Consider the following 25,476-nt stretch of genomic DNA (forward strand, 5'->3'; position numbering starts at 1 on the left):
TGGTGTCGCCTTCTGGGGAAACTCTAAAACAGCTAATAGCACTTTTAAACTACAAAAAAGGGCCATTAGAATCTTGTTTGGGTGCAAGCCTAGAGACTCTTGTATACCCCTGTTTAAGAAATCTCCTATTCCTCCATTACTATGTGTATACATTATGGAAACCCTTTTGTTCTTTAAATTAAATGTAATAGGCAAGGACCGGAGACTGCAAAAAAACTGTGATATACATGAGCACTTTACCAGACAAAACAGAAACTTACATGTGACTCAAATCAGCACAGCACTGTGCCAAAAAGGTACTTTTCACATGAGAGTTAAGCTTTATAACAAACTTCCTGCAAACATAAAAGCTATCACTGAGGTCAATACATTTGGAAAATCTCTAAAGTCATATTTACAGCATCACTGCTTTTTCTCCATTGAAGAATATTTAAATTTATGAAATATGTTATATAAATACTTATGTGTAAAGTGAATTATTGTAACCTTAAATATGTATGCCTTGAAATGACTTTCAGCCTGTATATTTATAACTTGACTTGTCCACTGTCTTATGCATAAGCTGCTATGTAGACAACAGGACCAATAAAAAATACAATACAATACAATACCTATACAGAGTTTTACACCTTTGCTGAATGCAAGACTGTCATAAAAGTTACTAAAACACTACTTTGGGCCCTATCATCTACTTTGTCGCTTATCAGATGTCACAAACGAAGTGAAGGTTTATGACTCTTCATAAAGAAGACAAGGTGCAGAGATGTCACCTATATCTTTCAGATGAAGCACTATTACAGATCTAAGGTGCAGATTGACAGTGGAGTTCTTGTTCAAGGACACTGAAGACCCCACTTATGAATACGAAGCATTGATGGGAGGGGCTACAACTGATGTTCATCATAGTGAAAATGATATGACAACATGATCTGAATGCAAGTATTCCCTGATGACGCTATAAAGAGAACCATTGACAAGTTCTAGATCAAGAGAGCTGTAGATGGCTTCAGTGAGAACGCATGCAGTGTGGCACAATGGTTAGCATCACTGGCTGGCACGCTGTGGGTTGCCATTTCAGACCTGACCACTATCAATTATTTGTTATTTAGTATTTCTCATCTCTTGAATTTTTTTGAAACATCTTATGTTTGTATATTTTGGAATAGTGGATGTTCGCATAAACAGTTGCAGCAGCTTCCCAAAAGTATGGAATTATGCGTAGTGCTGAGCTGTGGCATAAGCTGTATCAAACAGAGAGAAAGCAGAGGGACCATAAACATATCAGCATCATTCAGTTTTATTTGCTGATGATACATCAGCACTGATGGAAAATCAAAATACAGAACAATTCCCCGAAAATATCACAAATGCTCTAGTAAACCTAGACGTCTTTTTCCATCCAAATGGCCTAAAGTTAAATACTAAAAAATGCCGTTGTTGCAGTTTAAGATAAAACAGTCTAAAACAAATGATATTCATATTTCGTGCAGAAGACAGGAACAAAATGAAGCAGAACATGTCAAATTCTTATAAATGCAATTGGACAGAAATCTATCAGGGTCCTCCCACAAAGACTACCTGAAAAGATACGATATTGTGTTTTGGGAAAATACTAGCAACATGCTGAGAGTACTAACCTTGCAGAAACAAGTGCAATGCAAGGCTAAAAGAATCTTGTCAGCCACTATTATGAGACCCAAAAATATGTGTTTCTTCATTACACTTACATGAAATAATTCTCTTAAAAAATAATAATCCTGAACTGTTTCTTCTAAATAATTTCTAGCACACATATGAAACTACAAATAAAGGAAGTTTCATGTTCTCTAAACACACACTTCCACTTTCTGCATGGACCCCACAATATACGGGAATAAAAATATGCAACAAGTCCAGAGTCACAAATTTTCAAAGGCTGAAATTTAGTTAATAAAAAGAAAATTATATAGCACTCTGGTACAGAAATGCTATTATGCTGTTGAGAAGATTTTAATGATGGTCTGACAATCTGAGCAGAATAAAAAATTAAATTCATACTATGGAACCATATGGTAATAAATATTTATACTACATGCTAATAAAATAATAATAAAAATTTATAATCTGTTGCAGTTATCAGCTGACAAGGCTCCTGTAGACTAAATCAATTGACCATATATGTTATGAGACAGCAAAATTCTGATTCCGATAACAGCTGGAGTTTTCCCCTTACTTTCAGCTATTCACAGTGCTGCTCCTTTGCCAGCCACAGTACACTCACAGGCAGTCTCAACATGGCATCACACTTAGCATGTTCAGCCGCCTCCTAGGTGGCACACATACCAGGACCTGTTTTGTGCTTCCCCACAAGACATTCAAATAGGCCATTCATCCACCAATTGTTACATCTGCCACAAACAGAGTGCTGAAACCCAAAACTGTTTGATGCATGCGCCACATACTTCACAGAATGATATTCATACACCAAATAAATGATTTAAGTGGCTGTACACCAACACAGCTAGTTATCGGCCAATTCTCATCAGCCAGTTCCAGCAATTATCACTCACTTGTCAGCCACTCTGATCAGTTCAAATTCAACAGCTCCAGATGTCAGACAATTTACAATGAGTGTCGAACAGAAGTCAAAGTGACAGTCAAGGTTTTTACCTACCAAGAGCCTGAACTTAAACTCTCTGAATTTCAATTACATTAGTGTTAATCATATACTGTGTTAGATTACATTAGTTCCATCAGTGCCATCCTTCTCACAAAGAAAAAGCTGAGTATATTTTGTGATGTACATCTTTTTAAGACATGATTGTTATTGTGCTTATGTGGTGCCATTGGTGATTCTGTTTTAGAGAGGCTGTCACTAGTGTGCAAGGAGGCCACTTTCATATAGCAATGGTTTCCTGCAGTAAGGGATTACTGGTAGCTTCCTGCTACTTTTGCATTGGACACCTATTTTTGGTCTATGTAACATAAGCTGGCAGTGAGGGAAAAGCAGACAGCACATTGCCAATTTTACATAAATTAGTGACAAGGAAATGTGCCATAAATGAAAGCAAAAACTTCAAGAGGATTTCAGAAAGGATTTCTGCCAGTACATCTTACATGGCAAACAACTTTTGGACAAGTGGATTGAATTTTCTGTGGTAATTGACAATAACTGAGTTTAGCTATTCAATTGATTCCTGATCTTTGTAGAAACTGCTAACCCCAAATCCTTTTCATGAAGATTTAATTGAATATTCTATAGTGTTCTGATTTATATTTTTCATACATGGTCCAAACAGAACTACTGCAGCGAATAGTTTTGCTGCTATAACTACTTCTCAATATGCAAGAGCTATATCTGGCATTTGACCAGAAACTTTAAGCCTGGTTGAATTATACTCTCATACCAGAACAACATTTCATCATACATCAGGTATCAGATGATGTTGAGTACAAGGCCTTCTTTATTTCTAATGCTGGTGCAGATATCTTTCAATTAGTGAAAAAACTATGTCCAGAAGTTGACCAAGTGATTCTGTCCTATTCAGCAATTGAAGATAAACTGTAATCATATTTTTAGTCTCAAATACTTGTTTCAGCTGCCAAGCATACTTCTTTGATGTTATAAGAAACCAAACTGAGGTTACAAAGAGTGGATAGCACAGTTACAAGGCTTAACTACAGAGTATAAGTTTCAGTGCAAAAATTTCATTAATAAAACATCATATGCAGAATCTCTCTCTCAAAATATGTTTACCACACACTCAGCAGCAAGTAAATTAAAGAAAGACCTGCTTAGCTTGATTAATCTGTCTCTGCAAGACTGTCTGCCATTAATATGGGCATATGAACAGACACAAGTATTAACTGACATGCTCACAGATGACTGTGGTGCAGAGACAGGCAGTCCAGCCACGCAATCAGGGCAGCTGCACCAACAAGTCACAAGGCACGTGAAGATCACAATGGAATCTAAATTTCATACACAGATTCTCTAGGTTTAAATAAAAATTTTGTGCACATGGCGGGGTAATCACAAGTGAGAATATTGTTTCTTTCAAAACAGTTTAATCATTATCACAAGTCAGGACATCTATCAGGGGTGTGTAACGCTAAATGAATCAGGCAACGAAATAACACACTCACAATCAGGAATACAAAAGTGATTCAGAATTAAAATTCAAATAAGGTTTACAATGAATCTGCACAAATCAATAATTTTTCACAATGATAATGTAATATGAATGTGATATTTTCAGTAAATGATAAGGCTTTTTCTGTAACACTTCATGTTAACAACATGCCATCAAAATTTCAAATTGACATTTGTCAATTTCTATAATTTATCTACAGATGTAAAAGAAATTAGAATCATTGATACTACATGAATTTCAAGTTCACTATTTCGCTAAAGCGATCAACAGGTACCAGTTAAACATCAGTTTCGTTAAAAATGTTGCACATAAGCAATTAACCAGACAGGCCAGATTCATAGATGTCAGTTCTCAAAAAGCAACAAATTTGATCTCATCCATGCACTTGGCTTCTCCATTCATGAAAGAGTGAATCAGATTCATCCTGAAATTCTGATCTTAAAGCTGCAACATGTGTTGCAAAAATATGATAACTTTTTTTCAACTCAACAACTAGCATTGAAGATTATCAAGCGCACATCTTGCTGAAGCTGAATGCTGCATCAAAATTTTACAAAGCACACAAAATTCCCTTGCATTACAGAATAAAGTCAAAACTGAATGGTATTATAGAATCCATAACCACCAATCACTGGACAACACCAATTGTAGTTGTACAGAAACCAAATGGCACATTATGGACCTGTGGAAACTTCAAAGTGACAATAAATGTGTAATCTATCATTGATTCTTATCCAATTCCAAAACCAGAAGAACTGATGTCTGAATTAGTGCATGTGTGTGGGAGGGGGGATGTGAAGGTGACCATATACTTCGCAAAACTTGATCTCAAGGAGTCCTATGTACAAATACCTTTGGATGACAACACACAAATATTCATGATCTCTACTGAAAGTTTGTTCCAGCATTATTTACTTAGGAAGTCTCCTTACATTGTGAACTACCTGGATGACATAACTTTCTAAGGCATATTTCCGGACCAGCCATTATGTGATATGGAAGCCGTCTTCAAGATTTTGCAAGCAGCCGATTTTAAATATAATAAAAGCAAATGCATACTCTGTCACCATAAAGTACAATACTTAGGAAACATTCTGTTTACTCACAGCATCAGGCCAATGCTGCTTCCTGCCAAAGATTTCGAGCAATTAAGTGTCATATTACAATAAATAAGTCACTATAGGAAGTTTATCCCACATGTTGCACCTATAAGTGAATCACTTCACAACTTCACAAATTATTAAGCAAAGGCACAAAATGGAACTGGAACAGTGAATGCCAACATGCATTCAAAAACCTGAAACAAAATTTGCTCAGTGCCAAATGTTTAACAACATATGACACACAAAACGTTGACAATAGCAGCCGATTCATCAAAATATGGAATTTGGCATTGCTCTGTTGCACTGACAATGTGGTTTTAAATGGCCAGCAGCATTTTCATCAAAAACACTGACAGTTGCAGTTAGATTGAGAAAGAAGCATTTGTTGTTATTTTTTCTGTTAAAAAGTGTCATATCTACAGCCACAAATTCATTCTACTCACAGTCCACAAGGCTTTTGTGGATATTTTTGAGCCACATAGTACTATTCCATGGGACAGCTCAACAATTGCAGCGAGGGCACTACTTTTCTCCAATTATGACCATGAAATAATTTTTAGCACCACAGTGCAACACATGAATGCAGAGTTGCTTTCACAACTGCCAACTGAGCAGGACAAAAATTTTGATTTTTCAGGAGATGTATTTTTTCATTAGATTCAGTCAGTCAAGACACTGTGGAAAATTTTCAATTGAATTCTAACTTAACTGCAAAGCATGTGTCAAAGGTTCCAGTTTTATCTAACATTAAACAGTCCATTCAGGAGGAGTGACCTATAAATGGAAAGTTGATTAATAAGCTTTAAGTTAAATCTTATTTGGTATGAGACACACACACTCACAGTTACAAGGTGTCACTCTGGTACATTCAGAATCAGTAAAGGCACAAATGGTTTTTTGGAAGTGCTTAGATCCAAAAGAACTTCAAATGCCATACAAATGATACTAGGGCATAGTCCATGTCAAACATGTTGTCAGAGGGCACAGCTACAGCATAGGCATAGATAGAGAGTTAATACCTGATGCTCACTAAATTCCACGTATGTCAAAAATACCAGTCAGCTCATCCTTGACAATTTGTCACAGGTTTTCTCCACTGAAGGACTGTGAAAGCAATAGTTGCTGGCAAAGACAATCAATTTTCTTCTCAAGAGCTCAGACTTTTTCGTAAAAGAAAGGCTCTTCATACTTTAAAACCACACAAAAATCTGACAAACTTACAGAAAGATTTCTATGGGTGTTCACGTTGCAACTGACAAAGCTCACTCAGCAGTATAATAAAGACAATGCTTTGTCATTATTTCTTTCTCAGCACAGAATCACCCTAGATGGAGCAAAATCTCCAGCTGAAAGCTACATGGGAAAATGAATCATACTTTAATGTCAGTTTTAGGGCCAGAGCATTAATCGCAGTTAAGACAAAAGTATTTTAAAATAAATGATCCAGTACTGATTACAATGTACAAACCTGGAAAGAAAGTATGGGTACCAGGCAAAGACATACAGCAGCTCAGCTATCTCATGTATCAAATAAAAACTTTTCATAGTGTCACAGTATGCAAGAGCAATCAGATGTAGTTGCAACATGCTCATTCACACATAGGCAGAACTTCTACACTGTTCATATTCAGAAGACTTCAATGCAGCTGGCCATCTGGGGTATCTACAGATGCGGCCAGCAGTCACCACCAGTGTCATCTCGAGCAGTGAGGCCCACCTGTAGCCAACCAGTGATGACCAGATGGATGTGGAAGATGCAACTCACCCCATAGACAAGCCAATGGACCTGGACAAGGACAGCACTTGATCAATCAGGCTAATGAAGGCAACTGCATCAGCTTGTCCCCCCCACCCCCTCCTCCAGAGAGGGATGATGTGTTTCTGACAGCCACCTTACACAGCACTAGTCTCACAAGCAGTCTCAGCATGGCACCACTCTTAGTATGATCAGCTGCCTTCTAGATGACGCTCATATCACAAACTATTTTGTGCTTCCACACAAGAAATTCAAATAGGCCATTCATCTACCAACATTTACATCGGCCAGAATAGAGAGCACTGAAATCTGGAACTATAAGATGCATTCACCAAACAGATCACAGGATGACATTTATACACCAAACACATCATTTAACCCTCCAAGTACCACTGTAGTCATATGACCCCATAAGCACATTGGAAATACTGCCCCTCTTAGGGAATCATGTTAGTCTAGCACCTACAGCCAAATGAAATAATTTTCAACAAAGTTGACTTTGAATGAAAATTAAGAGTGTAAAATTTCCCATAAATTAGGTTTGAGTGACTTTTTGCATCAGACCATCTATATGGCATGTAGCGCATGTTGAAGTTACCACAATTTTGGGTGCCACCATCAAAACCCAACTTCCCATCTATAATGTTCACTCAAATGGCAAAATGAAAGCTTTCATCACTCCTACAGTTAAAAGACGTTCAAATAACTTATATACTGACAATAATTAAGCTTTGTTTGGAATTTGGTAATAATAATAATTATTATTGTTATCATGATATATTATTAATACAATAATTTTAAACAAAATTTAAACAAGTTTCATCCTCTTCACACTTCGTACAAATGAGGGTTCATTGGTAAGGTATATCTTTGATAATTTCCTCCATGAACCAATTCCAGCTAGGAGTATCTGGCAGTTGACTGAATGTGACATATGACCACGGTAGATCGGGTGGGGATGTTGATGTAGAATAACAGTATCCAGTGATGTTTGTGATGATGATAACAGCAAGCAAACCCAAATACTGTTGTCCTTGATGGCTCCCAAAACTACTGAATTATCACTTTCATCAAAATATTTCAATTTTACAGAGTCAGTGTGTCTAATTACCTCCACTGAAGGTATTTTTACTATTCACAGAATAAGGTCCTGAGATGGCCCAACTCCTCAGCTTTGAAATTGCACCAACTTCAAATGTGCTACACACCACACAGTTGGCCTCACAAAAACATCAATGAGATCTGTTTTGTGGGAAATTTTATTCTCTTTATTTTTATAAATGGCCAGCATGCTGAAAACTGCACTGTTTCGCAGCTATAAGCAAAAAACTGAAAAAAGGTACCATTTTCCTGTTTTTTTCCATTTTTTGGGCTATTTTTGGGGCAAAATTTTGGTGGGACTTTGAAAATTTGAAGTTAGAACCCCCAAAAGCACACAGAAAACTTGCCTCAAACTTCTACAAAACTTTGCATTGTTTGGCCTATCTGAGCCCATCTGACTGGACATCTACACAGATTCTCCTTTGCTGTGATTGCAACTACAGAACAGGTATCTGTATTGTTGAGACATGCGAGATCCACACATTGATCATCACCTGTAGCACATACTCACAAACTTCATCCTAGGCAAAAATATCTAAAAAATGCAAAATCAACAGCTACAGAAATATTTTAAAATAATTTTAGAAACTGACACAAGCACAATGGAGCAGTAATCAAATGAAAAAGCTTCACTGTTACTGGTAACAAAAGGGAACTCATTGTATAATACAAAACTATCTGCTAATGGTTAAGGGGAGCAGCAGAGAAAGCAAGTCTTAGAATCTAATTTGAAAGAGAGAGGGGATGACTCTAATACCAGGTAAGTAAAAGCAATGGAGTGGGGAGGAAGCAGATATGAGGATTGCAAAGATTGTGAAAATGGAAGATGTGGAGGAACCATTCCCACCTGCAAAGTTCAGAGAGGCTTATGTTGTAGAGAAGTATCTTAATGACACAAATATTGAAAGACCTGATGAAGGCATTGATGGTATGAGGTGCAACAAGTTCATTAACTAGATGGGTAAGTTTGTTTTTAGCTACAGTTTGACAATGGTCATTCAATGGAGTTAACAGCTGACTTTTTGCCATACCTACATAAAAAGTGCACATCTATTATTTGTAATGGATGCTTCCAAACGTAATTACCTTTGGTGAGGTGGGATATTTGTAGATGCTGTGACAGGTGGCAGTAGGAGGCAATGAAAGAGTGTATTCGAAAAGTCTTGTCCTGAGTTGTTCACAAGATAATGATCATCAAGTGTGAAACAGGGAGCAGCCTGGCAAGGGGTGAACTAGAATATTCTGTAGGTTAGATGGTTGATAGAAAACAACTTTGGATGATGACTGTAGGATGTTTTGTAGTATATCTCCTCAAGGCACAACAAGAAGTAGCAAAGCCTTGGAAAAGGACAAGGCTGATCTTTTCCAGGCTTCAGTGATATTGGTTAAGGGAAGTATGCTAGATAGTTGAAAGCAGAAATGAGATTGTTAGTGGCACAAGACAAAATGGAACAAGAAGTCTATTCCTAGAGTAAATGGGTAGGATACTGTGTGTAAAGGATATGGGAAGGCCATCAGCACCCATGGATAACTTCTAATTCCCACTCCAGATGCTGAAACTGACAAAATGGACTTGGCTGTTTCTATATCTGTCATTCACACTATAATAGCCCTGCAGTATTTTTATATTGCTTTGTGAGTTAGCAATCTTGCTAGTAAATAACAATGTGGCATGCAAGCAACCAGTTCAATGTCAGGACAACATAGGGAAGATAGTGCCTCATGACAGCAAGGTCGTGGAGATGGTGAATGTTGAGTACAGTCACATAGTATTCACAGTGAGAAGTAAGGATTATGGTGGTAATGGGACAGGGACTGTACAAAGGCTATAGACCAGGCTATTCAAATGCTGCAGGAGTGGGAGAAGGAGCAGCTAATACAGGCTGCCTGCCACGTGGCCCAATTCTATGTCTACATCTACACCCTGCAAGTCACCTTATGGTGTATGGCATATTCTGTGCATGCATGAGGAACTTGGCCAACCGGACCATTAAATGCAAATGTCAGAAAACAGGGTTTTATCTAAGATGAGAAGAGCAGTTGAACAGAAGCCGCTCTCAAAGTGACCACAGTTTGACATTGTTCTTGAATGTTGAATACAATGCAGTTTCTCCAGCTGATTAAGCTGTTATTCAGGAAACTCTGGTGAATATTTAAATGATGGACATGGTCTAATAACCAAAAATTGACAAATTTATGCACATTCTATCATTTAAGTTGGCTGTGGGATTGACAGCATTTATGCTGACCACACATGACACTGCCAGTCCACAACTCCAAAATCAGCCAACTGTATTAACTCCTGACTGGATGCTAGAGGATGCTTCGCTCATTTCATTATCTCCATCACTCACTGCAAGACCAAAATGTGGTGCAAGAAATGCAGATAGTCACTGCTAATAGCCATGCCTTCAATAGAGCAAACTGTATCCTCCCACACTTCTTTATAAGACAGAACACACAGAGATCTGGCGCAGAAGATATTATGAACCTTGGAAGACTGCCTTCGAAGCCTGTGCCACAATCCTCAATTACTAAAAATGACTAGTCGGAGAAACAATGACAGTATTCAGTCAGTCCAACAATTGTAAATGCAACAAAGGAAATTAAATATTTGCTTTTGCTTGCTTGAATATGTGTACATATTGTAAATAAAAGTATACGAATTTTACCAATGGAACTGTATGTCCTTGTGTTTATAGTATAAAGGTCTACCTTGTATCCACTTCCTACAACTGTAAACACATCAACAATCATCAATATCACCTTCTGCAGTAGCTAACAATAATTTGTACCTTCTACCAAAGCTAACATGCTTGTGCTGTATGAAAACATATTGAAGAGAAATACCTGACATCTGTATTCTGTATGTATAAATAAATTAAAATATACACACACATATAAAAAAGAAATAACACACGCAATCTGTAGTGAGCAGCAACATAACATACGACATGCTGAATGAACTCTGTACATTGTTTATTGCACATCTTTTTTTCCACTTTCATCTTCTCTTCATCTTTTGACCCCTACACTTTGTTTCTCCCTTTAATGTACATCTTAATACTCTATTAATATTGTCTTCAAAAAAATTGTCACTTGCCTTAATGTTTCTGTTTCCTTTGCTTTTTTAATTTTACTTTTAAGAATGTAGCTTCCATACATGGGATCGTTCTGTTCAAATTTTACTGCATCGAACTTGAATTCATTTGGACTTGTGGTTTCAGATTTTTCAGGTATCCTCTCTACATAAGCAGTTGGTAAGTTACACGTCTTTAAAATACCATGGACAGTTTTTCGTAAATCTCTGTGTGAAAGATTAATCTTCACTGTTCGAAACAAACCTAAAAAGAAGAAAAAGTGTAGGAAAAATATTATGTTTGGAATAAAATACCATCTTACATTTTCATTTTGTGTACTCAATATCTTTACAAATCAATAAACTACAGACAATATTTCAAGACCAAAGAAAGGACAGTAAACAAAAAGGAATATTTATTTCTTATGGCAAGTTAATAATCACTCTGTGAGACACATTAGCATAGTACACTTGATGTGTCCCATGTCAGCAACAGCAAGTGCAGACAGGTAGGGGCTTGTTAATTGTCAGCGTTTTGAACATCTGGTGAATAATAGTACCCCTTAGAGAAATGGCGACAAGAGATGGGAAACAGTCTCTTCAACACAATGAAGAGACTGTTCCAGCAGCCACTGGGAGAACCGGGTGCAACAAACAAAAGGTTTTTTAGCATGTTGGAATTAATGATGCCTGTCGTCTGGCAGCAGCTGGCAAGGAAAACAGAGACACCAGCCTTGGTCACAGAATCTTAATGAAATTCAAAATCTGTGTCATTGTCCCCAGACTCCCGGCGACAGGCCCACATGGAGGACTTCCACACACTCGTAGTCTCCTTAATGGCACGCAGTTTGTTGTGCATACCGAGGCTATGCCATTCTCCCAAAGGCAAAAAGCCTTGCAGCATAATACAGGTCAGGTCAGGTCAGGTCAGGTCAGTTTCAGAGATTCCGATCTCCAGAAGCGGTTTCCGCATAGCCTGTTTGGCAAGCCTGTCAGTAAATTTGTTGCCTGGGCTTCCAATGTGTCCTGGCATCCACACAAACACCACGGAATGACTGGACCATTCCAGAGCATAGATGGACTCCTGGATGATTGCTACCAAAGGATGGCGAGGGTAGCACAGGTCAATAGCTTGGAGACTGCTCAAGGAGTCGGTACAGAGAAGAAATGACTCACCAGGGCATGAACGGATGTGCTCTCAAAAGCATGAGATATGGCCACCAGTTCCACACCGAATACACTGCAGCCATCATGGCAAGGAATGCTGTTCAATATGGCCTCTGTGAACAAATCCATCTGGGCAGATGTCCGTGGGCATGAGGTGGGGGGAGTGACAGGAAGATGGGGAAGTGGTCACTGCCACATCGTGGGCTGTCCAGTGGACAGATGGGATAAGTCCTGGGCTGCAAAGTGATAAATCAATGGTCGAGTAAGTACCATGAGTCACACTGAAATGCGTGGTGGCCCGGGTATTCAGGAGGCAGATGTCGAGCTGAGACAGTAACTTTTCAACATCTCCACCTTGGCCAGTAAGCATGGTGCCACCCTAAAAGAGGTTATGGGCGTCAAAATCTCCCGAAAGTAAAAAAGGTTTAGAGAGTTGATGAATCAGCGCAGCCAATACGTTCAGGGGTACTGCACCATCTGAAGGAAGATATACATTGCAGACAATTATTTCCTGCATTGTCCTTATCCTGACAGCCACAACTTCAAGAGGAGTTTGAAGAGGCACAGGTTCACTACATACTGAGTTCAGGACATAGATGCAAACTCAACCTGAAACTCTATTATAGTCACTACGGTTCTTGTAATATCCTCTATAGCCGCGGAGGGCAGGGATTCACATTGCCAGGAACCAGGTTTCCTGGAGGGCAATTCAGAAAGCAAGTGTAAAGCTTAACACAGTTGCCGTAGCTCAGCCAGGTGGTGGAAAAACCACAGTAATTCCACTGGAAGATGACATTATCATGAGGCTGGGAAGGCATGAAATGCTCAGGGTCACTTGCCGCCACAGACTGAGTACCTGTGCAATCAACATCCATTGTGTCTGAGGGCCCAGCGAGATCTAAATCCTCAGCGGATGCCAGAATCTCCAATTTATCCTCAGACGCAGAGCTGGTAGGTAGTGGTGGTATGGGTGCCACCGAAATGTCTCGGTTCTTGGGGGTCTTCTTCTTTTTGGGTTTCTCTCACTGCTCTTTAGGTTTTTCCAGCTGGGAGGGCTTCACTGATTTGATCCCAGGGACTGAGGAGGACCGTGAAGCCCTATGAACATCTACAGCCACTGGCAGGTGTCTGCTTTGCCACTGGTAGAAACCTGGGAAAGAAGTGACCCAAGGGATCCCTTCCTAGCAAGAGGAGTCGAAGAAGACTTACGCTTCTCTGTCTGGGAAGTGGGGACTGATGTCCCTGATGGTTGTGGGGGATGTTGCTCTCGAAGTAGGTGGTGCAGGAGCAGCTGGGATAGAAGTGCCCCCAACCATCAAGGGGCAAATCGAGTCTGACTGCTCTGAGAGCCAACTGTACATGGTGTAACGGAAGGTGCTAGAACTGTTGTCGTAGCGGTGATGTAAGTGGATGTCATATGCACAGGATGTAGCCTCTCATATTTTCTCTTAGCCTCAGTGTAGGTCAGTCAGTCCAGGGTCTTGTATTCCATTATTTTCCTTTCTTTTTGTAGAATCCTACAGTCCGGTGAACAAGGGGAATGGTGCTCTCCACAGTTGACACAGATAGGAAGTGGGGCACATGGAGTATTTGGATGCGAAGGGCGTCCACAATCTCAACAGATGACACTGGAAGTACAGCGGGAAGACATATGCCCCAACTTCCAGCACTTAAAGCACTGCATCAGGGGAGGGATATAGGGCTTGACATCATAGCAGTAGACCATCACCTTGACCTTCTCAGGTAATGGGTCACCTCGGAGGCCAAGATGAAGGCACCGGTGGCAAACTGATTATCCCTTGGACCCCAATGGACATGCCAGATGAAATGAACACCTCACCACTCCAAATTGGCACGCAGCTCGTCGTCAGAGTGCAAAAGAATTTTCCTGTGGAATATAATACCCTGGACCATATTTAAGCTCTTATGAGGCATGATGGTAACTAAAACATCCCCCAACTTGTCACAACAGGTGAGCAATGCCCATGACCAGGCAGACGTTTTTATCAAGACTGACCCAGATCGCATTTTGGGCAATCCCTCCACCTTCCCAAACTTGTCCCCTAAATTCTCCACAAAAAACTGAGGCTTCATGGACACGAAAGATTCCCATCAACTCTCATACATATGAGGTAACGGGTCGTATAAGCTTCGCTGCCATCCTTAGCCTGGCATTTCTCCCATGGTGTGGCCAGGGAGGGGAACAATTTGGGGTCGTATTTTTTTGCATTGAAGTTAGACCTCAAGCTTCGAGACTGCTGGTTGTGGTCCACCAGCAAGAGATGACATACTATGCTTCATGGCATATCATCCGCCCTGATGCCACCCACTCCTACCAGGGGCCCTCCCCCACAGGCACCATCCAGCTGCAGCAAAAGCCACCTGGCAGGATGGCCACTGCCGAGAGTCCCGATGCTCGATTGTGACAGGCACCTACTCCTTGGCATACGTGGGGACCTAACGGTGCAGGCATCAGCAGAGTGATCCCTGTGTAGTCAGGGGGCTACAACCAATAGGGTACATGGCGGCCCTACCACAGTGGACTGGCTACTGCGCTGGATATCAGGTGCAAAGAAGTCCATGGTCATCGTCGGCATAGAAAACGACACTGCACAGATGGAGGATGAGTGGAACTGAAAATCCACAATGATAAAGTGGGCCAAAGATCACCATGCACGATGGACATCATGCACCGTGTAAGGCGCCCTTCCACAACTGGCTCACTCTTTGGGAAATTTTGGAAAAATGGAGGTCAAACCCTATAGGAGACCATCACATAAAGGCCGAAATGTGTGGAACTCCTTTTAATCACCTCTTACAACAGGCGGGAATACCTCAGGCCAGGGGGCGGGAGAGGGGGGGGGGGGGGGGCTATTGGAGACATCAACATAATATCGAAACAAATGCCCTTCACAGATGATGCTATCAAAATTCTTTTGATGAATGGCTTTAAAATCATGGTGATGAACAGCTGAAGAATTCACAACAAAGCCCTTGTTTGAAGCATTGCTAAAAACCAGTGGAGCTTACAAAATACTAGGTACAGAAAGCTGGCTAAAGGCTCAAATTAACAAATGTGCTCAAAGTATATACTGAAAGGATACATTAATGGAAAATGGTGGTATAATATTTGTCACAGAATACAAGAAACTCATGGAAATGAGCGTATGGAATAGTGGGCTGGGAGTCCCCCATTCGGGGAAGTTCGGCCACTGAGGACAATTACTTATTGCAATTGAGCTACATTGGGTGACTTGCGCGTCGCAGATGAGGGTGAAATGATGATGAGGACAACACAACAGCCAGTCCCTGAGCAGAGAAAATCTCCTGCCCCAGCTGGGAATCGAACCCAGGCCCCTTAGTGTACAATAAACTCAAATTTACGAAGATAGAAAGTGAAGTTGCATGCAAGATTGTTTGGGAGAGACTTAGTATCAAGGGTGTTCAGAAATTTATAACTGGATATTTCTATTGACCATTGTACACTATCCCAGATGTAACCAAACACTTTAGAGAAAAACCTCAGTTCACTACCACAGATATTTCCTATCATACTATCACCATTGGAGGTGATTTGATTCATTCAACCATCACCTGGGTTAACTACAGTTCTTTAAATGATGGATGTTACAAGACATTCTTCAAAACATTACTAAATGTCTTCTCTGAAAACTACCAAGGAGCCCATTAATGATGGAAATATATTGGATGTAATGGTAACAAACAGACCTGGCTGCTTTGTGAATGTCCAGACTGAAACTGGCATTAGTGACCATGACACAGTTGCAGCAACAATGCTTAACAAAGTACTAAGTGTAACAAAAACTAGAAGAAAGATTTATATTTTCACTAGGCCAGATAAAGAATCAGTAGTGTCATTTCTCAAAGAGGAGCTTCGAACATTTAGCTCTGGGCAGGTGCTTGTAGAAGAACTGTGGTGGAATTTAAAAGATTAGTTGTCCATGCTCTGGATAGGTATGTATCTAGCAGAAAAGCTCATGTTGGATGCGATATTTATAAAGACAAATTGCCTGCTGTACAATAGGCATAAAACAAAGTATCAGGCTACAGATACAGGGACGCTAAAAGAAAATAGTTTGGCTGTCACAAGAACACTGCATATAGGCAGCAAGGACTATCAAAGCACAATTTTATCAGAAAAAATTCTGGTCATATGTGAAGACTATCAGTAACACCAAGGTTAGGGACCATAGAGTCATAGATTAAACTGTAAATGAAATTCATAATATTGTAACTGAAATTTAGGACAGAAACACAAAATCAGAAATGCTGAACTCCATTTTGAAATGTTCTTTTACAATGCAAATCCGGAGTGCTGTCTCAGTTTAATTCTCACACCACTGCAAAGATGAATGTTATAGTTATTAGACTCAGTGGCACTGAAAGGCAGCTGAAATTGTAAAACTGAATAAAGCCTCAGCACCTGATGAAATCATTTTGTGATTCTATACATAAATTATGGCCGAGTTAAACCCTATTTTAACCAAAACGTATCACAGATCCCACAAACAAAAAAAACAGCACCCACAGGTTGAAAGAAAGCACAGGGCACATCTGGCTACAAGAAGAGTAGCAGATATTATCCACAAAACTACTGTCATGTAACTGCGAAATCCATCTGTTATAGTTTCTCAGCACATAACCTGTGCTGAAATGTGAAATCTCAAACAGAATGACCTCCCCCATGCTAAGCAGTGTGTATTCCAAAGACATTGGTAAAGCAAAACCCAACTTGTGCTTTCCCTACATGACATCCTCGAAGGCATACATCACAAAGCAGTCATACAGATGCAGTATTTCTCGGCTTCTAAAAAGCACCTGACTCTGCATCATATCAATGTCTATTACCAAAAGTTCCATCGTTTGTAAGGTATTAAACCAAATTTTGTACTGGGTTGAGGATTTCTTGGTAAGGAGGGTGCAGTACATTATTTTGTACGGAGAGTCATCCATATCTGTAGAACAGTTTCAGGTGTGCTTCAGGGTGTGTTGGGATGTTTGGTAGTCATAATAGTAACCACAGAATTTTTGTAGGGCACAAATAATCATTCAGTTCCTGATAAACTTCAAAGTGATGCAAATATTGGGAACTTCAAATAACTTACGGGTTTGCAGCCGGGTGACATCGTTGACCACCGCCGATATTTCGACAGGAGCACACCCTGCCATTCTCAAGGCACAACTGCAGGGTGTGCTCCTGTCGAAATATTGGCGGTGGTCGACGACGTCACCCGGCAGCAAACCCGTAAGTTATTTGAACATTCAATTAGCCGGGAAAAGTTAAGGTCTCACATTGGAAACTTGTTTGAAGTGCTCAGAAATGTAAAATTGTGCACTTTACAAAATGAAAAAAATGTAGTGTCCTATGATTACAATACTGTTGAATCACTCCATGCCTATGACAACAATACCAACTAGTCACAGCTGGAATCAATCAATGTATACAAATATCTCAGTGGAACAATTTGTGGGGATATGAAATAGAAAAATAACACAGTGTAAGACTTCTCCACCATTCACTGTGAACAAAAGGGACTTATAAACCATAGCCAGTGTGCCAGACAGGGCAGCTTAACCAAGGTACTTGCCTTCCTCATGAGGAGTTGCCCTGTTTAAAGTTCAACAGACAGAAAGAGGGATGCCGCTAAGTCATAGATACCTAAGACATGAAGTCCAAGTGTTCACATTACAAACAAGTGGGTTTGTTATTGTGTAGCTGATTTCTTGACAAATGTCAACAAATGCTCGAAACAATTCACTGGGAATACTACAGTCAACACTGGCAACTGCCACAACATACAGCACATGAGAAAAAGATGGGAGTTCCCAGGTCACACGCCAGCTGCCGCAAGATCGAAAACTGTCACTCTGCATGAAAATTATGAGGAATGGTTATGGAAAGTCGGTCAGCAAAAGGGTGGGATTTCAAATTCAGCCTAGAAATGACAAAGCCATTAAAACAGAAAATTCAGTGCCCTGGAGGAGAAAAAGTGTGGGAGATGAGAAAGAAAACTGTAAATTATGAGATACAGAGAGACTCACTCAGACAGTGAGTGAGTAATGTGAGCAGCCATGAGAGATTGAAAGAGAGTTCCAATCAGTCAGAGACTGAGAGAATCAACTGATCAAGAGTTAGCAATTCAGACTCAGAGGAATCAGAAGAGACAGTGAGTTTGCCTTCTGGAGGCATGCCAACCTACTGTTGACTCAATCTTCAGATTTTAAGTCAGATCCCAACTTTCACTCCAATGTTTATTGACACTCTGTAACATATTCATTTTCACAACACCTCAAATGGATGAATCCTAATGGTTTGGAACTTGGGTCTTCACATATCCGACTGCACTTACTTACCTGTCATCAGTCTTGAAACACTGCAAAACACTGCCTCTGTGAGACAGTTATTCTAGACAACAGTTGCAGCAAATGCGAGCATACTAATAATATGTCAAATTCCAAGTGCTTGCTACCTCAAGGAAATTAAATGAACTGGCTTGGACACAGGATGAGTTGATGGCTCAGGGTGTTACTGAAAAGTCACAGAAAATAGAATACAAAAGCTGCTGGCTGCCAAACTACTCCTAGCTACAAAGCAGGGGAGACCATGTGTGCAAAACTGACTCCATTGAGTGATGAGACAACATAGTGAATACAGCACCATGCAGGAGATGAAAAACCTGAAGTGGTAGACACTGTAAGACAGATGTCAACCATCCCACAAAAACCTACTTACAATGTCTCAAGTACTACCATTATGCGAATAACCTAGTAATATACTACAGCCCATTACATATTTCAAAGATTTATGAGCACTGTTAAGTCCGAAATATTTCAAATATATTAAGAGAGTTGTTGGTAGCTGAGTGCACACCATGTAAATGTTGTAATGACTTAGTCACTGGTTCAATTCTCACTAGGAGCAACACTTTTTTCTTTCATTTAAATTCTTCATCTACTAAAAAATAGAAAAATTCATTAACATGTATTGCATCATAAATTTTAATTAAAGTAGCATCTTTGTATTTTTAATTATTAATCATCTGAAAAAGTGAGTATACATAGTACATTACAATTTGGAAAAAGAAAGCACAATATCAAAAATAAGATTGTGGCATAAACAAGTACAAACAACATATCTCCATCATCGCAAGATCTTGACTCTCTAATGGCCCATGCCATCTTGCTTACTCAGTTCGCTCTATGACTTGCTGTAGTGTGGATGTTTGTACTTACCAATACAAAAAATATTGAGTCTTACAGTATTAAGTGTGTTTTCCTTGGGCTACAACCCAACCGAATTTCCACAGTGGTGACCCTGAGTAAGAATTCGAGTGCTGTTTCCTCGTAATGCAAATATTTTCTCATCTACCACACTGGCTTTGTTTATGCCTTCATTCGTTCCAATTTGCCATGTATCCTGCCGCGTAACATGTGGATATCAAAGCTCCTGTATCTACAATGGGTTATTTCGTCACTTCACCACCACCTGGATTCTACAATACATTTCTGCAGCTTTGTCACCTCAACACATTAGACACTCAACAGTGTAACATGTGACTGTAAACTTAAGTTTGCCTCTCCAGCGAGTGTTCATCGACATGTGCATTTTCATAATGAGGTGAGCAAAGTGTGAATTCTGCATTTCATGCACAAACTATGTATCAGATGCCAGACGCCCAGCCGACCGTTGCAACAGTGCCGTGTGCGACCTCACCTTTGTTAGGACAGACCACATGCTCCCACGATGCACGAGTGCTTTACCACTTCATTGGCTTACAAAGTGGACAACACTCAGTGTATATCATGAACAATTCCAGGTATGTTTCCACCCTCAGTGATTGTTTGGCCTCTCAGTTCACTTTATGGGCTCCTACCTCACATGAACAATGTGCTGCAGAGTGATACTAACTGTGGTTTCCGCACCTCCGAACATGCTCCAGCTCGTCTTATCGACAGCCCGGTGGGAATATTTAACTGTGCTCCTCCGTGCACGTCCACTCTTCCACCCTCCCCACCGCCCCAAGTTAACTTTCAGGGGGCTCTGGCTGCAGCCGTTCACCCACTTGCTTTCCACATGGAGCCGGCAATGCCTTCCACATTGGACTTCAGTGCCACAAACATTGCATCAGACAGTTCTACAGCACCATTTCCTAGTGCTTCGGTGCCCCTCTCATCCGTTCCAACAGACTGCTCGCTCACACCCTATGCAGTGCCATCCACGTTGACCGCACTGTTCCAGCATCCACGTCATACTAGTGATAAGAGGGACTCAGATACAGGACTAGTGCATCCTCATTACCACCACCAGGCCGATTACTGGCCCTGCCCCCCCTATCCGAGGACAACCCAGCAACGGGATTTGCACTGGTGGAGAACTTGTTCAAACTGTATCACATCACTGACACCAGTTCAAAATTCCTGTGCCTCATGACTCATCTACATGAGTGCACAGACCTGATCTGCGACCTACGTTTGATGCTGCTGCTAACTTCGAAGTAAGGTTTTGCAAAACAGACTATCACAGAGTGCCTTTCACATTCCTCACAAGAGATTATTCTGTGAATACTATACGAGGAACATCTTAGCGACTGCACTCTGTCCCAGCTTTGGCGCCAGCTACACCTCCTGGTCACCGAACAGATGATGCCAGACTAAATGCTGTGGTTAGTGTGGTTATCAAAACGGCCTACAGATCTCCAGGTTCATCTCTTACCCCATGGCCTGGAATCCATCAGTTTGCATGTGCAGATGGCTGATGAGGTCTATTTGCTCACACAACAGCGCCATCAGCAGGAGCTCATACAATATGTTGGCACTCCTGCACCGGTAGTTTACCCAGCCGCATGCAGGGGCAGGCCGCATGCCCCTCCCTCAGACTGCTGCACCACGTGGCACCCAGCACGTGCACTCTCCATCCACCAAACCGCTGCATATCGCGCTTGCGCCGTACACCCCAGCATATGTCCCTGAACACATCAAGGACGATCAGACATGTGCCCTCCACTGTGAGAACGCTGTTTTGGAATATTGCATTGTACGCACCGAGGACGAGCTTGCTGCAATCACCACCCACATCAATTCACACCACTCGGCAGCAGTGACACCTGAGTTTTCATCCACCACACCTGACAGCTTCACCAACAACAGCACACAGGTTAGCAACTCCACATCTATCTCGTATGACTCCAGTCTTAACCACACAGTGTTACCCCACCTCCCCACCCCCATCAAGTGCGTTCCACTCAATGCCTCTCTCACTTGTTTTGCCAATTGACACTCATGACAATCCAGCCGCCCGGGCTCCAACCATGCACCCCGCCACCAAGCATGCACCTGCCCAGTGTGTTGATAAATATTCCCCCCCCTCCCCCCCCCCCCCTCAACTCTCATACCTTCCTTGCATGGCTTGCTCAAGAGCTCCATGGACCCTAGCAGCGCCCCCACCGCCAAATGTGTCTCTCTCGTACACTACAACCAATAGACTCTCTCTCTGTGCACTGTTCGTGCCCGCCACACACTTGGCACTCGCAAACTGCCATCCGTGCTGGCACAAACATAACAAACATATGACTTTTTGCTGTTTTACCCCTCCCAAGCAGACAACTATGCTGCTTCCAAGCCATGTGCCTCTAAAAATTCAACCAACACTGTCCCCGCCCACACCCACTCATCGGACAAAATGTTTCCACCATCATGAATGGAACCGTTCATCGCATCGTCAGTCTGAGGGCCCACCTATTCGCCACAAGGCACGCCACCTTAACCCACTTAAGTTTTGTTCGGCTTGCCAGCAAATACAGGAACTTCTTGAGGTGGGAATATTACAGACGTCCGATAGTAACTGCTCATCACCCATACACCTCAGCCCTAAACGGGACTGCTTCTTTCATATGTGTGGTGATTATAGACAATCCAACACTAGAACTGTGATGGACAATTATCCTGTACCAAACATTTCCGACTTCACTCACCTTCTCACAGGTGCTACAATTTTCAGCCTACTGGACTGCAAACATGCTTATAACCAAATCCCAGTCGCACCTGAGAACATTCTGAAAACGGCACTTATCACACCCGTCGACTTGTACGAGTACCATTTCATGCCATTTGGGTTTATAAATGCTGCCCAGATGTGGCAAGCTTTATTGACTATCTCTTGCTCCAGTTCGACTTCTGTTTTGTATATCTCGACAATATCCTGATCTTCAGGAACACCATGCAAGATCACGAATGCCACATCACGATAGTAAAGGACACACTCTCATCTAACAGAGTCGAGATTAGCACCGACAAACTGCAACTATGCTAACAATCTGTCCAATTCTTGGAGTATACAGTCTCGGCCGCCAGTATACACCCCCCTGATTTGAAGGTGCAATAAATCTTATCCATGCCACTCCCAACCACAAACAATGAGCTCTGGTGCCGACAAGTATGAACAACATATGTGAGAAATTTACGTGGCCTCTCATCACTTTTAATGGCATTCAAAACTCAATCACAAACAAAGTAATTCCAAAACAGAAGATTACTTTTGCCTCATTAATTTCATTTAAATGTATAGCAAAGGAAATCAAAATGCTACTTCTGTCACTGTCTAACAGAATCCTAAATGAAGGAATTTTTCCAGAATGTCTTAAGCTCACAGTCACATTACCTATGTATAAAAATGACGATAAAAACCTCCCAAATAACTACACATCCGTTTCAGCAGTACCAGTCATATCACAGATAATAGAAAACTGCATGTATAAACAGATATACAGCTATTTTGTAAGCAACAAAATTTTAAATAAGCAACAGTTGGGGTTCAGTTCTGGTCCATCAACTGTAAAAGCAGTTGAAGCTTTCGTAAATAATGTTTATGAAGAATACGAAAAAATGCTCTCTATGTCTGGAACACTTACTAATTTAAGGGAAGCATTTGACTCAGTGTTGCACGACGTAGTCTCAAAAAGTTAGATTATTACGACTTAGAAGGTAAATCATGCAATTTATTGATACCTTATATAATCAATAGGTTATAATATTTCCAATAAAAAGAGGAATATTCCAAGGTTCTGTTCTTTGGCCTTTCCTGTTTATTGTCTATGTTAATGACTTTTCAAATTATATACCATGTATGAATATAATATGTGCTGATGACATGACATTAATAACCACAGGCAAAAATTTACAAAGTGTACTAGCTAACAACAGAGAAATGATGCAAATGGCTAATCACTGGTGTCATGCCAATCAGCTGTGCATGAACCAAACAGCAAAAGAAGAAATAATTTTTAATCTAAAGGTAACCAAAAATCAAAATAAAACAGTAAAACAACTTGGACTGTTCATAGAAGAAAAACTCTCTTGGGATGAACACACAATTACCTCTGCAACAAAATAGCTTGTATACTTTTTTTATTCTATAAATTAAGGAAAAGTATGAGCAAACAGTGGTTGCTCCAGTCATATTTTGCTTTCTTCTATTCTCATCTGCAGTATGGAATACTGCTCCAGCACAGTTCCCCAGTAGTTAAACGTATTTTCAGATGGCAGAGGAGGACAATAAGATGTAATAGTCACCAGATTTGCCTTTTTCAAGATTCGCTATAGTCTATAATAACTATAAATATCTGAAACTAAAACATTTCAATAAGTTACCATACTGAGCACATACAGTACCACTAAATAAAAATAACTTGACTAAAACAAAGTGAATTTTATTCAACTGAAGAATTCCTAAAAACCAATCAAACATCTTTTTTTCCCTGAGTTATAAAGAAAATCTTTTTATTTTTATATAAGCTAGTTATTTTCTGCATTATTTTATGTATATGTAATTGTTTATTGTATAAAACTTGACACCACTGTAAACTTTGATGAAGCCAACTGTATGAAAAATACTGACAGGTGAATAAAACTATTCTATTCTATTCTCCTTAGTTTCTTACCCTCAAGGGCAAGAGGGTAACCTGAATGTCTATCCATTCCTCCATCCTTCCTAACTAGGTGGTTGGCAGAATGGTGATGACTCCTCATTTCTGAAGCATTCAGCTACTATTGCTAATGATTTTTTTTCCCCCAAAATCTATGTGCTGGCTAGGACTGAGTTTGGGACTCAGTATGATTTGATCTATAGTCAAAAACATTACCAAAGACTACAGTGATTTAACAGACTTAACAGCCTATAGCTCAAGTAAAATAATTTTGGGACTCGTACATTGTACTGGCAGCAGCAGCAGTGGCGGCAGTGATGGTGGTGGTGGTTGTGAAGGGATCAGGGGGGGGGGGGGGGGGGGGGCTTGGTGCTAGCGTGCAGACAACCATGTTTGACAGAGTTCTGCACTGACTGCAAAAACAAGCACAACATCAAGAATTTCATGCTCCCTATGAATGGCTCGTGCTTGGCCCCTATCACCCAACTTGCTGAAATGTTAATCAAAAAGTTATTTTAATCCACATACAGGAATTATTTTATGTATTGTCGCATACACATCTGCAACAAGTATTGCATTACTTTTCAAATGAAAATAAGTTTTAATTTTTTTAATCTCTTTTGCACCCTGAGGACACAGTCACTATGGGAATGTATCATGAACACTATATCCAAGCATAATAATTCTTGTGAAACACTCATTCTGTATTTCCTGACATGTTACATATCAACAAGAATCCACTCACTATGAGTCTAAAAAAAGAAAGAAAGAAAAAAAAAAACATTTTTAACATGACATAATTCACACTCATGCTGTTCGTACAGACACAAGGCAGAATGGCCACTTCATCTTTTAATGGCCAATGAGTGTGAAGTAAACATTCATCACTTCTAACTTCAAGTCCGAAACTTCAAATAGGCTACACACATTAATCAGCTATCAGCACACATGTCCATATCCATTGTAAATATATTATGTGCTTCATTTAACAATGGCCCATTTTCTGATGTAACAATCTTTGTGTAACCACTCACATAAAAGTTACATACTTAACAACAGTTACACATTGTAATTGTCAGTTCATCATCAGAGCAGTTTCTGAAAATGTTTAAGGAATGTACTTGTATATTATCATTCATTATTAATCAAACATTCAAGCAATATTTTAGACAGATATAAAAGAGTTATTACTTTC

General features: G+C 40.3%; 1 protein-coding gene across 1 annotated transcript in view; it reads right to left on the reverse strand.

The window, feature by feature from the left end:
• The window catches only part of LOC124595974 (T-cell activation inhibitor, mitochondrial-like), a 338,719-nt gene that overhangs the window by 200,587 nt on the left and 112,656 nt on the right, over positions 1–25,476 (reverse strand). Inside the window, exon 4 of the mRNA XM_047134917.1 lies at positions 11,197–11,437. Within this exon, the coding sequence (XP_046990873.1) occupies positions 11,197–11,437 (241 nt within the window). The remainder of the gene's footprint in view (positions 1–11,196; positions 11,438–25,476) is intronic.

This window comes from Schistocerca americana, chromosome 2 (genome assembly GCF_021461395.2).
Source record: "Schistocerca americana isolate TAMUIC-IGC-003095 chromosome 2, iqSchAmer2.1, whole genome shotgun sequence".
Lineage (NCBI taxonomy): Eukaryota > Metazoa > Arthropoda > Insecta > Orthoptera > Acrididae > Schistocerca > Schistocerca americana.